The following is a 16,223-nucleotide window of genomic DNA, read 5'->3' as shown; positions in this document are numbered from 1 at the left end:
TGCTCTTTTCAAATTTAAAAAAAAAAAAAAAACAATATAAAGGACAGCGGATTTATAAAAGTTCGATGTAATTCTAGCTTTAAAGGACATGGGCTTTCTATAAAAATCTGATGTACATTACACATATGGACATCGGATTAATGTTAAAATCTGATGTTCATTACTCATATGGACATCGGATATATTTAAAAATCCGATGTGCATATATTAATGGACATCGGTTTAAAGTCCCATGTCCATTACACCCCATATGGACGGGACTGAACTCTACATCGGCCTATAATCCGATGTCCATGTGTCTAGAAGTCCGATGTCCTTCATGATTTCTGTAGTAGTGGTAGTGCTAGATCTAGATGAGAAGTGTCTGGTGCTACCTAGTCGAGTAGCTTACTTTGTATTGTTACCAATAATGTAAGTTATTCATCTTCTGTCAAAAAAAAAAAAAAAAAAAAAAAACTTCTCCAAACCAAACCCTTGTTTGTCCCCAAGCAAGAACTAGACTCGATCTAATGACCTAATGGAACGAGTTCAATCTCAGAGCGAAATGCAACATGTAAAGCCTAAACCAATTTAATGCAATAACCAACAATCAATTAGCAAATGAATCAAAAACCTAATTTCCAAGTCTTTCTCCTCCATCTTCAATCATACTGGAGCATTCACGGTAAATTTCCAATTACTTTTTTTTGTTTTGGTTTTCTTTTCACTTTTACAATTCGTTTGTTAATTGTACTCCCTTCATCCTCATCATTTGTTTAACTACTCCCTCTGTCCCCTCATTTGTTGTCCTTTTCCACTCGGGTGTCTCGGTCATTTGTTGTCCTTTCTATTTTAGGATTGCATTTCATGAGTAATTTGATCCTTCACACCCAATTTGGTCCACTTGTCATCTAATAAGTGGCCCTCTTCCCATTCCTTGGTCTTTGTGCCAAAAGCAGAGGACAACAATTGACCGGGACGGTGGGAGTACTATTTTATTCTATTTTAACCAAAGGTTAAACAAATGACTAAGATGGAGAAAGTCTATGATTTACTTACCTCCGTCTTAACATGAATTATAAGGTCACTAGAATTTTAAATTATTGTGTTTGATTTATTTAGATGGTATTGTTATTTGTGGCTGGGATTATACTCACTCCGTCCGAATCGTTTGTTTACCTTTGATTTTTGATTAAATGAGGTAGGAGTAGTCCGTAGTTTTTATAAAAAAAAAAACCATACAAAAATAATTTAACGGATAAAGGCTTTTTTGATCCCTCCGATATGGGACTGATCCATCACTTCCGTCTAAACTAAAACCAAACCAAAACCAAAGATTGCGGGTTCGGGGTATACGGTCAGTGAAGTGTTAGGCACCCAGACCGCCCACCCACCCATCAAACGGCCTCTACTATTTATTTGTAATATTATATTTTTGACAAAAGTTAACGATATCTGCATGTTGACTATTAATGAATTTCGATTTCGTCGTAGATTAACGGCTCTTATGCGCTTGTATGAAACTGGGAACGAGTTAATGTATGTGGTTTAATCTTAGAACTGGGGTAGAATATTTGATACGGATGTATGTGGTTTAATCTTAGAACTGGGGTAGAATATTTGAGACGGTTTGTACGGAGTATTGAATTTTCGTGTTGGTCTATTTATATCTCGGTGGTTTTTGTCCCCTTCGCTATTATCTTCTCTCGTCCTTTTCCAAAATTGGTTATCTCACACTCCTGTTGTTGTATTGATGCATCATATTCCACTACAATTCTTTTCTAACTCAACCTCTATCGTTCTAATCTAGCTCCACTAGTATTTTGCATGCATATTATTATAATCTTTGTCTTCTAGTCAAACACACAAGTTATTATGTCACTTTAATTTAATCCCTTAGCTAAGAACGTTCTTGCACTTAGGAAAATCGTCACTTTCTTTCCTACTAGACATCCAATACGTGACCAAGGTGAACGGTTAAGTTGGACTGCCTTATTTACTTTGAACCTATTAACAAAAGACGGGTAACTAATGGTAAGGTTTGGTTATGAATGGTGTGTTAAATTGTAAAGAACGAATGGATATTTACGAATGGTTTTATGCCATTTTTAGTAATTTCGGGAAATAAGCGTAAAGAGCCGTTAATTATGACATTGTCAATTTTAATTTAGTCATTAAATTATTAGTCTCATCATCGGGTACCGTAAGTCTAGTAGACGACTTTGAAGTGTCTACAGGTTGACCCAATAAAAATGGGTGGATTGAAAAATCCCATGATTTGGAAAAATGGAAGATGTTTGGTTACTCCAAATTATGAGATTTTCCTTTACCCATGAATTGCCAACTCCCCTCCACAATGGAAGAGTTTAATTACATATCTCTTTAGTTAATTGGATTAATTGGTCAAGTTAATTGAAAACTCCTCCTGTGTCAATTCAATGTGTCAATTCAACACCGAGATGTCAACAAAACGAGTTTCTGGGCAATCAATTCATGTGTTTTGTAAATCCTAGGAAATTAATTCTCGTATGGCAACCAAACAAGGCCTTATTATGTTTTACTAAAAAAATATATTTTTAAACATAATAAAACAAGCCTTTTTTTTGGCAATATTATCTTATTATTCTAATTAATACTCCCTCTTAGTCGCTCATTTCTTTTTCTCTCTTTCCTTTTTCATATTAGTCGGATTTTCTTCCCGTTTTCCTTTTATGGAAAGGTTTGTGTGGTCCAAATTGATTTGCGTGTGGGGTAGAGTAGTTTGTGTGGTCCAAAATCATTTCTTTATTTCTTGTGCTAAATGTAAGGGCGAAGAAATGAACAACTAGCAGGGTATATATAATTTAATATACTATTTTGCACTTTATTATTTTAAAAATTTAAATAGTTAAGATAGAAGTTGACTTTATATGTTTTAGGTCACCAAAATGAGATTTTATTTAAACCCTAGGTCACCAATTTGAAAATAATCGAAATCTCATGTCATCAAAGTGGAATTAGCCTACCATAGTGGAAAATTTCCATTAAAATACTCTTCAGAAGGAAAAAAACTATGAACAAATGATTTTGTACCTATGTAATAGGCGAGTAGCATTCCAACTTCAAACAAACTTAAGTATTACTCGTGACTCAGATGGTAGGATATGAACCAGACCTCAACCTACCCGATTTCGACGATGAGGAATTCAGCCTGATGCTACCAGCAAGCAATCCCGTTCCGTCGAGCTGGATCACACCTTCTCTTCGGCCTGATATTGAGTCTGAAGATAATGATAATTATGAGGCAGAAGATCTTGGTTTTGATGGCCGTTTAGCAACACCGTTAGTTCAGGTGTTTTCTGTTCGCGTTTCCACTAACTTTGATGATGGGAAACCATGTGAAATCCACGGCTCAATTCGAGTACTTGAAGGGTCCGACTGTCAGTTTCATCTGTATGATCGCCACACTGAGGATTCCGAGACCATATATCAAAGCGGAAACTTATCTTTAATTGGCCCTCACGATGGTGCTATCCTTCCCTCTATGAGAACCAAATTAAAATTCGAGCTTAAGGATAAGATTCGCGGTGTGGATGTTGTGAATGGGAAGCTCAAATTGGATCTCTCGACTGAAGATTCGTATGACAGACTTCTGAAGGGTACCGTCAAAGGTGCTCACGGCTCTGCGTCTGTGTACTATGTGGTATTCCGGTTTGCATGTTATGGCTATGTTCAGGTTAGAGTTACCAAAATTGATAATGACGAGAACAAGTGTAATACTGCTGATATGTATGGAAGTGTTGTCGCTAGGTATGAAAATGCTAGAATGTATTGCAGTGATGAAAAGGATGTGAAGCTGTTGGAGACACGTCTTTTTGATCATCCCTCATGTCTACCTTTGCGTCTCCTGGATGGGACAAACATCAGGATGTCTAGAAATGTGGTGGTTGTGCCAACCTATTCTACCCTTGCCATCGAAGTAAACTTGTGGGATTTAAATGGTGAAATCGCTAGTGATCGGTTACAGTTTCCAGCTTACCTACAATCTGAAGTTCCTTTATATATTCAGACACAATATGCTCGTGTTCAGGTGCAAATTATATGGGGAGATGCTTATCTGTATCCAGATACGGTGGAGAGAAGACCAAGGGTGAGGGCGACCGATCATCCATATGTGCTTTAATGTCTTTTTTTTTTGGGGAAAATGCACGTGGTGCCCTTGAAGTTTCGATTTTTGTCCGAAATACCCAATTTTATGTTCCGGAAATCTTTAAGAGGCTATAATTCGTGTCTACGAGTTCAGAAAATGATAATTTTTTTTTTCAAATCGATTATCTTTTCGAGAATTACGATTTGAAAAAAAAAATTATCGTATTTGGATCCCGTGGCTAGGAGTTTTTGTACGTCAAAGTTTTTTTTAATGAACAAACTTTGAGTGGCCATATCTCTCGCTCACGAATTCCAAACTCGACAATTTTTTTTTTCAAGTCGTAGTTCTCGAAATGATAATCAATTTGAAAAAAAAAATCGTCACTTTCTGAGTTAGTAAACACGAGTTATAGTCTCTTAAAGTTCTCTAGATCAAAAAATTGGGTATTTCGGGCAAAATATCAAAGTTGAAGGGCACCGCGTGCATTTTCCCTTTTTTTTTTTGTTGAATGTGCTTTAATCTGACTTTATGATCTTTCTTATTCAGGAATTGCACAATCAACATCTTTTAGCAAATCTTGTGCCAGCGTAAGTGTCTCTCTTTAACTAACCATCCGTTCTCACCAGTTCACCTCATGCGTAATTCCCTTATGTTGCTTACTTGCCGTTTATTCACGAAGCTTGTATGGTATATATCGTATATTGCCGATAGATATATAACTTATTGAAAGACCGTCTCTCCCAAGTTTTAGTGATTTGTAACAGCTCTTTAGCCAATGTTAATAGCTATCTATGGAGGATTATAGTTTGTTGCAGACGGTGAAAGCTAACGTTTCTCTATCTTTTAATTCACCAGACCCTTGCCCAGAACAAAGCAATATAGTGGATTCCTTAAAGCTGAGGTGTTTACTGTATTTATTGGTGGAATAAACGAAAAGGTTTCGGGTTTATGTGGAACCATCTTGGTTGAGGATGGATCTTTGGATAAAGTCTCAATTTATAACAGAGATGAGAGCTGCTCTGAATTATTGCGGGATCACAGTCTTGCATGTATAGAGGTCAATTATCGCGCTATTCAGAACTCTGATTTCTATATAATTCTAAACTTGACGGATCCAGATGGTAAGCTTGAAGTGAGCAAGGGTTGTATAAGTTTTCATTTAGGTTACATTGATCTGAAAATGTACGAAAGGCGTGTGTGTTCAGTTGTTCCTGGTAAGGTTGGCTATGCAGCAGTGCACTATGAAGTTTTCGATAATGCATTTGAAGCTCTTGTGGATGTGAAATTATTTGCTGCTAATGGTGAACTTGACATTCCTACAAGTTTGTATGGGACATTGCTTGCTTGTTATAGCGGTCATAATTATTCAACAAGCTACGAGAAGAAATATTATAAGAGTAGGCTTATTGACTGCCCACCGGACAAGGCGGTGGAATCAAAGACGGGTTCTAAAATTGCCTTGTTAAAATCTATAGTTGTTGTTCCAGCCAGGTCAACTTTAATTATCGAAGCAAACTTAAGTGCATTGGGGATTAACAATGTTATTGAACCTATACATGGGAAGGTAGAATTCGAAATCAATAAGCATGATACAATATCGAAGAAAATTCGAGGACAAGATTATGGTATTGAAATTGACGTTAAATTCAAGAATTAAAATGGATGTTAAATGTAGATTGATTTTCTGTTATGAGTTTGAGTTTGAATCTGGATGCTTTGCTTTGTACTTTCTAACTCCAGTTCTAGATGTTTAGACGCCGAACAATCGTAGTTTTTCGTAGACTTTGATGTAATTATATCGGACTCGCCCGAAATGTGACAATGTTGTATCCTTATCCGATACGGTTTTTTAAAACTCAATTTCTGGTATTCTTATCCGATACATTTTTTCCGTATATTCGGTTTTTTGTCCCATTCTAATTTAATATTTTCTTCTTTCTTTCCATGTGTGATTTTTTGTTTTGTTAGTAGCTTAAGGTGCATTAAAAAGTGTTAAGAGTAAATAACTTAAAAGTGTAATGCTAATACTAAGGGGTTGTCGGGAATTCATAGAATAATCTGAGGGTAATTTACTAAGGGGTTGCCTGGAATCCATAAAATAATTCGGGGGTATATTTTAATTGGAACTCCACCTGTGAGTGTTTTCGGGCATTCACTGTCGGTCCCAAGCCCGGATAAAGGAGGAGGGTTGCGGTAGGTCTGTGGCAGCCAGCATAAAAACTTAGTCACATTTTATGGACATGAATCGGAATTTGAACATCGTTGGGGCGTCTCCTCAGAAGCGACGCGCTGCACTTCTTAGACCCGGGTGTAGTGAAAAGTATGTGAGGGTTGCTAGGTCGTCGCCCGGAAGCGACGTGCCATCTTTACATCTGGGGGTGGTGTCAAATAGGCAAGGGTGTGCTACATCTTCTAGACCCGGGTGTAGTGATAAATATGCAAGGGTTGTTAGGTCGTCGCCCAAAAGCGGCGCGCCACCTCGAAGTATGGGTGTGGTGTCAAATAGGTTTGGATCTAGGAAGCATGGTCAAGAGCGGGTAAAGAAATCAGGACATGACTTGAGGAGGAGTAGTAGGTTACGTTTTGGTACTTGGAATGTTGGCTCTTTGACAGGGAGATTAGCTGAGGTAGGGGAGGTTATGAAAAGGAGGAGAGTGCATATAATGTGCCTACAAGAGACAAAGTGGGTCGGAGATAAAACAAGGGTGATAGCGCTTTGGGGTTATAAACTTTGGTAAACGGGTAAAGACAAAAGTCGCAATGAAGTGGGTATTATCATTGATAAAGATTACATCGATGATGTGGTAGAAGTATCAAGAAAGAGTGATAGGATTATGAGCATTAAGCTTGTAGTTGGGGATGAGGTGGTGACTGTTATAAGTGCTTACGCACCTCAAGTAGGTTTGGATGCTTCTTTTCGACGAGCCTTATGGGAAGATCTGGAAGAGGTTGTAGAACGAGTCCCTATTGGAGAGAAATTGATCATTGGTGGTGACCTCAATGGGCATGTGGGTACTAGTCGAGTTGGCTTCGAGAACATTCATGGGGGTTGTGGGTTCGGGGAGAGAAATGAAGCGGGAAGTGACATATTAGATTTTGCTTTGGCATATGACTTGGGTGTAATGAACACTTGGTTCGAGAAAAGACATTCTCATTTGGTGACTTATAGGAGTGGAGGAAGTGCTAGTCAAATTGACTTCCTTTTGGTAAGGAATGTGTGGAGGAAAGAGTACACCGATTGCAAGGTCATACCCGGGGAAAGTGCCGCAACACAACATAGACTAGTGGTGCTTGATTTTCGGGGTAAGAGAGACTTGAGGAAGATAAAGATAATCGGTGAGGCACAAATCAAGTTGTGGAAGCTACAAGGGGAAAATCAACAAGCGTTTTTGGATAAGGTTGGAATTAGCGATATTTGGTCAGATTGCAAGGAGAAAGATATTGATGCAACGTGGGATAAATTGGAGCATGTTGTAAAGAATTTGGTGAGGGAGGTGTTAGGGGAATCTAAAGGAAATAGACCATCAAGTAAGGACACATCTTGGTCGAACGATGAGGTGAAACAAGCGTTAAAGACAAAATGTGAATGCTATAAGGTTTTGGGGAAATGCATGAGTGATGAGAACTTTGAAAAGTACAAGGAGGCTAGACGAGCCGCTAAAAAGGCAGTACGGGATGCGAGGGCAAAAGTTAACCAAGAAGTGTATGCCAGGTTGGACACGAGAGAAGGAGAGAAGGATATCTATAAACTGACTCGCATAAGAGACCGAAAGACGAGAGATATTGGGAGAGTTAGGTGTGTGAAAGATATGGACGACAAGGTTCTGGTTCAGGATAGCGAAATAAAGGCTAGATGGAGTTATTACTTTGATACTTTATTCAATGGACATCAGGAACAAGGTTTTGGGGATGTAGAAGTAACACCAAGCATGGTTAATCGGGAATTTGTGCGTAGAATACAAAAGAGTGAAGTTCGAAAGGCGTTAAGGAAAATGGGGTCAAAGAAAGCAGAGGGTCCGGATGGTATACCCATAGAAGTTTGGAGGTGCTTCGGGGAGAAAGGGATCGAATGGGTAACCATCCTCTTCAACAAAATTTGGAGGAGCAACAAGATGCCATTAGCTTGGAGGAGAAGCACTCTTGTCCCTTTGTACAAGAACAAAGGTGATGTTCAAGAGTGTTCCAACTATCGGGGAATCAAACTTATGAGTCATACGATGAAGTTATGGGAGCGGATTATCGAGCAAAGGCTTAAGAGATGTGTAGACATCTCGGATAACCAATTTGGATTTATGCCCGGGAGATCGACTATGGATGCGATTTTTATCATGAGACAGTTGATGGAACAACATCGGGACAAGAAGAAGGACTTGCATATGGTTTTTATTGACTTGGAAAAGGCATATGATAGGGTACCAAGAGAAGTACTTTGGTGGGCTTTGGCGAGAAAGGGTGTGTCTCGAAAATATATTGACCTCATAAAGGACATGTATGAGGGGGCTAGTGCAAGTGTACGCACTAATGTTGGGAGAACGGAAGAATTTCCCATTACCATCGGGGTGCATCAAGGTTCCACACTTAGTCCTTTTCTCTTTGCCATAGCTATGGATGAGTTGACGAGGGATATTCAGGACGACATCCCTTGGTGTATGATGTTTACTGATGATATTATGTTGATTGATGAGACGAAAGAGGGGGTGGAGAGAAAGTTGGAATTGTGGAGGCAGACTTTAGAGACTCGTGGGTTTAGGTTTAGCAGGAGTAAGACAGAGTATTTGAGGTGTCCGTTCACTAAAGTGGCGGAGTTGAGATCGACAGAGGCGGGGAGTATTATTTTTGATGGGAATGTTGTTGAGGGGTCAGATTTCTTCAGATATCTAGGATCTATTATTCAAAAAGATGGGGAGTTAGATGGAGATGTGGCTCACAGAATTAAAGCGTGATGGTTGAAATGGAAGGGTGCTTCGGGGTTTTTATGCGATAAAGATATGCCCCAAAGATTAAAGGGAAAATTTTATCGCACGGCAATTAGGCCTGCCTTACTTTACGGTTCCGAGTGTTGCCGTGAAACATTGTCACATTCAAAAGATGAGTGTGGCGGAGATGCGTATGTTGAGATGGATGTGCGGACATACAAGGAAAGATCGATTAAGGAATGAGGTGATTAGGGAAAAGGTAAAAGTGGTGCCAATAGAGGACAAGATGAAGGAGACCTATGGACGCACCAGTTAGGAGGCCGGAGACTTGGAGAACAGAAAAGGTCCCTAGAGGTAGAGGAAGACCGAGACAGACATGGTTGAGAGTGATAGAGCACGATATGAGATTTCTGGGGCTTCAGGAGAGTATGGTGATGGAGAGGGCACAGTGGAGGGAAATGATACATGTTGATTTCTAGTATTTGATATTTTTTTTGACATATTTAGTGTTTTTATTTAATTTAAAAAAATTAAATTATTTGTTCTTCTGTCCTTTATTACATTTTTTACCGACCACTTTCTTATATATTTTACTTGGTTTACTTTTAAAGCATTCCGGATCCTTAACTCTATTCCGGTTTTCAAAATCGTTTTAATCTTTTCTCTCGATTTAAATTTTAAGTCTTTATAAAAGAAATCCGAAATTCGATTTTAAAACCTGTAAGTTTACCTTGACTTTCCATTACATTTTCGCTCCCCCTCTTATTTTTCATTTTCCCTTTTCTATTCGCTTTTTGAGATGTACGTTCACCTATGGATGGTTCTAAAGGATGATTCATGTCAGCCGACCCCAAATCATTTTGGGATTAAGGCTCTGATGTTGTTGTTGTTGTTGTTGTTGGTATATTTTAATTGGGTAATAATTATTGGGGAAGTTAATTACTTGGGCAATGAGTTTATCGATGATCTGAATAGATGTTTTACTCCCTTAAGCATTACCTTGGGTAATGTATTACCCTTTCATAAGGGTAATAGATTCATGATATGAATAATTACTCTAATGTCAAACATGAAAACTGAAGCTTAGTTATTACTCTCTACCTTAGTTATTACTCCCCTATTCATTCCCCCTCCTTTTACCCTCAATCCAAGCTAATAAGGTTTAATCACCTAACATATTTGATTCTAGAAAGTTTTACAAAACATCAAATACTTTATTCTAGAAAAAAAGAAATCCTATCGGATATTGTAAATCCGGTTTCAAATTTTGCCGATACGGTTTTTATATAAACCGTATCGGATATACGGTTATTCGTATCGGATATACGGAAATGCGTATAATTTAAATTGTATATCATATCATATACGTATAACAAAATCGTATTGTATATTTTTGCTCAGGCCTAGAAATAAGTCATTAACAACTAAAGGTGTGTTTGGTTGAGAGATTTGGAGGGAAAAGAAAGGGAGGAAAAGTAGGTGATTCAAAATACCTTGTTTGGATAGCAAATAAGTGTGGAGGGAAATTGAGGGGAATGATTTCAGTTCATAGACTATACATCTGAGATAGTACCTCTTATTGTTTATTTTCTGAATTTTATTTTATAGTTATTGAGTTCTGCTTTAGTATAAAGTTTTTGAGCACATTTACTAAAACATTACACTTAAAAAATATAATATTGCTCAAAAACTATATTTATAAATGGTAATATGCTCAGAAAAAATGTGTATATACTCAAAAACTATAAGGTCTGAGGTACTACCTCAGATGCGTAATCTTTTTTCTCGAATGATTTGGAGAGATCCATTTTCCCTCCAAGGCAAATTAAAATCTCTCCATAATAGTAGGGATTTGGAGGAAAATTATATCCAAATACTCACATCCCATCTGCCTTCCCTTTCCCTCCACTTTTGCTATCCAAATACACCATAATAGTCTACATCAAGTCTCCCTTGTCACGGGCATATCCGTCGCAAGCTTACGATGAGTCAAGTACTACTCATGAGAATTTGTGAAAAGTCTAATATGAGTCCAACTACATAATCATCGTATTACATAGGCATTCTGTATTCTAATAAGAGAGCAGTTTGACACTCAATGACTACAATGTACAATCTCTCCCATTTAATATCTGCTTAGCAAATTTACTACTGCTAGCTAGATAATAACAATCGACTCTGATAATCTTGGAAGGTGGGATGATGATAGATTCAAGGTAGTTCCAATCTTAATCTTATGGCAGCAGCACCAGAAGCTCTTGGATGGGCTAGCAGAATCTGGTTAGCTGCATCTACTACTTGTATTGAACATGATTTGTCGTAGTGTAGCACCAGCGATTCCAAGTCGGCGTAGGACATGACATATCTTACAAACTCCATCTCCAAACGATCAGCTTGAAAATTGCTCATCTCCAAAGCCCTTAAATTATGTGCGATTCTGCCTTCAATCTTGTCATCGTCCGAAAACAAGCGTGGTTCATCATACTCTTCCAGATGGAGTCTGCGCCAAGTCAGACCACTACTGTTGGATTCGCGACATACCTGGCGACGTTCATAGTCGATGATATGTAACACTTTCAGATGAAGGCAAACTTGGAAAATACGGCACAACAACTCGGTATTACTTTGGTAGCTTAGATCCAAAACTACTGATAAGTAGCGTACATTTTCCAGTCCTTTGTGTATAAAGTTACATCTCTTGGCAGTCTACATTAACACGAAAAGTTGAAAAGTAAATCAGAATTAACAAAGACTTGACATTTAAAATTAGGAACCAAAAAAAAAAAAAAAAACATGTTGACGATCGAAGCATTACCTGAAATCCGATAGGAAAACTCAAAAACCTTGATCCACAACCGTTAATAAGACGAAAAGTAGCAAGTAGGGGAGTGTTGATATGACTGTCCCACACACTGGATGGAATTTCGAGTACAAGAGTGCTAAGCCTAACTGCATCGATATACAAGTTAATAATACGGTTACCTTGGCGCAGCTCTAAATATTCAAGCTTATCGGAACACAATCTCAAGGCCTTCCATCTCGATGTTGATGACTCTACACAATCTATAAGAATCAAATTTGTTAATCGAGGACAATTAGAAATGATCTCCGCAATAGTCGTACTAGAAAAGAGCTTCACATCTTGTAATTTAAGAGTGATGAGATTTACACATCCTTCAAATGCCGATCCATCCGTTAAAATATACTGGCTGAGTTTTACAACTTGCAAGGTTTGACTCTCAAATAATTTTGATGGAGGAGACAACTGCTTGTAAAAAACAGGCGCGCCATATCTCAAGTGCTCATAATCCTGTCCAATGTTAAACACAGTTTTGCTATGTATTACAGTAGTACACGTGATCACAAAACGGATAATTACTTTCAAAACGGGTATATCCATCTTAAACAAGAAACAGATCAAGTGCTAAGGAATGACAAAAGGTTACGTTTTTTCCTTGAACCAAAAATGACCGTCTTAAAAGAGAATAACTGCTAAATAAGTACAGTACTACTCACAGAGAAAGTTTTGAGAGTGAGGTCTTGGACATGGTGCGACTCTCTGAGACGAGTAATCCACTGGAGCACCCGTCCTTGATCGAGATCACTTACGCTGTGGTATATCTGGCAACATTGTAACTTTGTATTGTGGGAATCCAACATATTGGATACAATTGTATCACTATTTGGCAGATTTTGGATATGAATGTTATCAAAATATTCAACAATAAGATTGGGATTAAATTTCCACAGGTTTCTCCAACTTTTTGCTAAAATACTCGTTTTCACGGCTTCTTTCAAAGGAAGCAAGGTTAATATATAACATAATAGGTCATCATTGATAGTATTGATTGTTGGAACATTTTTGTCAGTTGCAGCTCGTAATTGTCGATCCATTGGACGAAATACCTACGGATTTAAAAATTTCAAGCTTTAAAAACTGCTAATATTATACAGTACTAGTATCATACAAAGACAAACAATAAGTTGAAGCGAAAAGTGAACTATACTCAATTACAACTACTATCTCCGTTCCAATCATTTGTTTACCTTAGATTAAAATACGCCTCACAAAGAATATAAAAGGGAAACAAATGGTTGGGACGGAGAGAGTATTGTCAAATCGGAATCCCACTTACTCAACTACAATTTACAACTACTACCTCAATTAGTCAATTCCAATCATTTGTTTACCTTAGATTAAAATACGTCTCACAAATAATATAAAAGGGAAACAAATGATTGGGACGGAAGGAGTATTTTCAAATCGGAATGCCAATTACTCAATTACAATTTACAACTACGCCCTCAATTAGTCAATTCCAATCATTTGTTTACCTTAGATTAAAATACGCCACACAGAATATAAAAGCGAAACAAATGATTGGGACGGAGGGAGTATTGTCAAATCGGAATCCCAATTACTCAATTACACAAAACATTCCTATCAACATACATCTTCATTCTATCAAATTCAAACCCTAATTAAGATTAAGGAATTCGACAATTAATTGAATATATGGCTACCTAAAATCACCACAATATAATTGAATAAGTTGAAATTCAAACCTTGATTAAGAATAAGGAATTCGACAATTAATTGTCGCACAATTGAAATTCAAACCCTAATTAAGTAGAATCAACATTCCAATCAAATTGCTGAATCACAGATTTTGTATATTAAATGTCGATCGAATACGTAGCTATTAAATTGAATGCGGAAAGATTTAAAAAAAAAAATTACCTTAGAATTTCGAGGTCGAAACTGTAAGATTTCTATTTGTTTCAACTTTCTAATTGTGGTAAGAACTAGGAAACTCTAGCACCTATCATCATATATTTATCTAATGCAAAAGCCAAAGCCGCTGACATGGCATCACAAAATTTGATCTCAAGATGACATGTCAACTAATGAAACAACTAAGTTCAAAACACAAATATGGCAACAAATTTAAAGTTTCCTATAATAAAAATGAATTTAAAATAAAATATGATGTATTCCCTATCTTCTTTAAAAGTATTTTAGTTGATTTTATAGTTAACTTATGAACAACTATAATAGTAATCCAAATATAAATTTTATAGGAGCTTTTTTGAAAATCATTTTTCAAGTACTTTTTTTTTCCAAATTACACGGGTGTAATCATTTCCGAAAGCATACACAGGATAAAGTTGGCTGAACTTATCAACTACGACTAATTAGTGGAAAATGGAAATCATTCATTTTGAATGAACATATAAATGTTTTAAAGGTGTTAATAGCAGTATGGCTCAATACATCTATATAACTAATTTTATCAATCAATAATGATACATTTACAAAATATCAAAATTTATATCGGTTACAAACATATTTAAACCCGACTTATCTTCATCACAAAGCAATGAATTATGTTTTTTAGTTATTTGTATGTTTTACATAATTACATATAATTGCTAATTAAGAGTTTTTTATAGCAAACCCGTGAATTTTCACGGGTTTAAACCTAGTATGGATATAGTACGGATGTTAATGGATCCAAGTGCACCGGGTCGGAACTTGATGAGTCGGATATGGATCTCGTTTCTATAGATCTAATGGAATTGGGGCCGGATGAGTTTAGAGAAATTTAAGCGGATCTTGATCTCGATTTTATCGTTGAGACCCAGACCCTATCCATAGGCCATGGACCCATATTTTTAATTTTTTAAATTTTAAACATATAAGAATAACTAAGTTTTATAAACTCGTGTTTTCTTATCTTTTGTTCAACTCTCATATGTCATTTTACTTATTTCAATGATTATTAACGATGTTACAACATATTTTAATATTCAAGTACTAACAAACAATTGTTTCATCATCCAAATAATAATTTACGCAGTAATTTATACTTTATCATCATGATCTATAATCCTATTAAACATTTTAATGTTTTATTTATGCATTTTATCAGTAAAGTTACATTTAAAAGATGAAAATTTTAATTAAAAAATGAAATAAATTGAAGCATTTAGGAGCTACATCCTACCCAGATCCAATTCAGAACCAACGGTAAAATCTCATTCGACTCGATTAATCCACAGACAGCCGACTTCAACCCACTTACTCGTCCACCATGACCAACTCCTCAACCACACAAACACCCTTGACGACTCCAACTCGATCCGATACTAATAATATCTTTTTTTGGGTCTAAAATAAACGGACATTTAAGTGTGCCTGTATGCGATAAATAAGTTAGGCACAAATCAGATTTCCTTAAAAATAGATGAATACTTATTTTTTTAGGGCAAAATCGAATACGGTAACTAATTGAGCGACCTCGAACACCTGGTAGAAAAAAAGGGAGAAAAAGTAACAAAAAACGGCATGACTTCCCAAATGGCTCAAATTGAAGGGTATAATACACGATTTTCGGGATTTTATGGATCCGGAATAAAAATGTCTGTAATACATACGAACGGTTCCTCGTGCAAGATGAAGCAGCCACATAAATTTTGAGAAGTAATATAGGACATCTGAGGGAGTTGGTACGCAATAAACGAAAATCGGGTACTCCTTAAAAATAAATGAATACTTGTTATTTATGGCTGAAATCGAATACGGTAACTCATGAAACGACCTCTGACACGTGGTAGAAAAAATGCGAGAAAAACTAACATAAAACGGTATGAGCACCCAAATGGCTCAAACTGAAGTGTAATACACGTTTTTCGAGATTTTAGGGACTTGAAACAAAAATTTCCGTAAATCATATGGATGGTTCTTTGGGTAGATAAAGCAATCATACCAATTTTGAGAAGGAGCAAAAGACATTTGAGGGTGTCGGAACGCGATAAACAATTCTTGAACGCAAATCATGTACTCCTTAAAAGTAGATGAATACTTATTAGGGTTGAAATATAATGCGGTAAGTAATGAAGCAACCTCAAACACGTGGTAGAGAAAATGAGAAAAAAGTAACATAAAACGGTATTACCTCCCAAATGTCTTAAATTGAATTGTAATACACGGTTTTCGACATTTTAGGGAGCTCCAAAGAAAATGTCTATAAATCATATGGATGGTTTCGCGGGTCAGATAAACCAGCCGTACAAATTTTTAGAAGCAATAGAGGACATTTGAGGGCGTTTTTGCGCGATAAACGAGTATCCGACGAAAATCAGATACTCCTTAAAAATAGATAAATACTGGTTATTTAATGCTGAAATCGAATACA

The 16,223-nt window shown here is 36.8% G+C and overlaps 2 protein-coding genes across 2 annotated transcripts; one reads left to right on the top strand and one right to left on the bottom strand.

The window, feature by feature from the left end:
• The first annotated feature begins 2,996 nt into the window (after positions 1 to 2,996).
• Positions 2,997 to 5,937, top strand: LOC141648523 (uncharacterized). Its single transcript, XM_074457251.1, has 3 exons — positions 2,997 to 4,108; positions 4,655 to 4,695; positions 4,964 to 5,937. The coding sequence occupies exons 1-3, from the start codon at positions 3,113 to 3,115 to the stop codon at positions 5,763 to 5,765; spliced, it is 1,839 nt and encodes a 612-aa protein (XP_074313352.1). The 5' UTR covers positions 2,997 to 3,112; the 3' UTR covers positions 5,766 to 5,937.
• A 5,086-nt stretch (positions 5,938 to 11,023) lies between these two features.
• LOC141649978 (uncharacterized) lies at positions 11,024 to 14,696 on the bottom strand. The gene is made up of 5 exons (XM_074458641.1): positions 14,673 to 14,696; positions 13,766 to 13,840; positions 12,541 to 12,645; positions 11,840 to 12,334; positions 11,024 to 11,730 (listed from the first exon to the last, which is right to left on the bottom strand). The coding sequence occupies exons 1-5, from the start codon at positions 14,694 to 14,696 to the stop codon at positions 11,236 to 11,238; spliced, it is 1,194 nt and encodes a 397-aa protein (XP_074314742.1). The 3' UTR covers positions 11,024 to 11,235.
• Positions 14,697 to 16,223: the final 1,527 nt, after the last annotated feature.

This window comes from Silene latifolia, chromosome 3 (assembly GCF_048544455.1).
Source record: "Silene latifolia isolate original U9 population chromosome 3, ASM4854445v1, whole genome shotgun sequence".
NCBI classification, from domain to species: Eukaryota; Viridiplantae; Streptophyta; class Magnoliopsida; order Caryophyllales; family Caryophyllaceae; genus Silene; species Silene latifolia.
Note: the sequence above shows the minus strand (reverse complement) of the source record. Positions and strands in the feature narration are given on the sequence as shown.

Bases quoted from the DNA above. Each gene is read 5' to 3' on its own strand.
- LOC141648523 (XM_074457251.1), top strand. From the start codon at position 3,113: ATGGTAGGATATGAACCAGACCTCAACCTACCCGATTTCGACGATGAG. The intron at 4,109-4,654 runs GTGAGGGCGACC...TTTCTTATTCAG, and splicing joins CGGTGGAGAGAAGACCAAGG to GAATTGCACAATCAACATCT. The intron at 4,696-4,963 runs GTAAGTGTCTCT...TTAATTCACCAG, and splicing joins TTAGCAAATCTTGTGCCAGC to ACCCTTGCCCAGAACAAAGC.
- LOC141649978 (XM_074458641.1), bottom strand. From the start codon at position 14,696: ATGGGTCCATGGCCTATGGATAGG. The intron at 13,841-14,672 runs GTCTGGGTCTCA...GATAGGTGCTAG, and splicing joins GTCCATGGCCTATGGATAGG to AGTTTCCTAGTTCTTACCAC. The intron at 12,646-13,765 runs GTAATTTTTTTT...CAATGTTGCCAG, and splicing joins TTCGACCTCGAAATTCTAAG to ATATACCACAGCGTAAGTGA.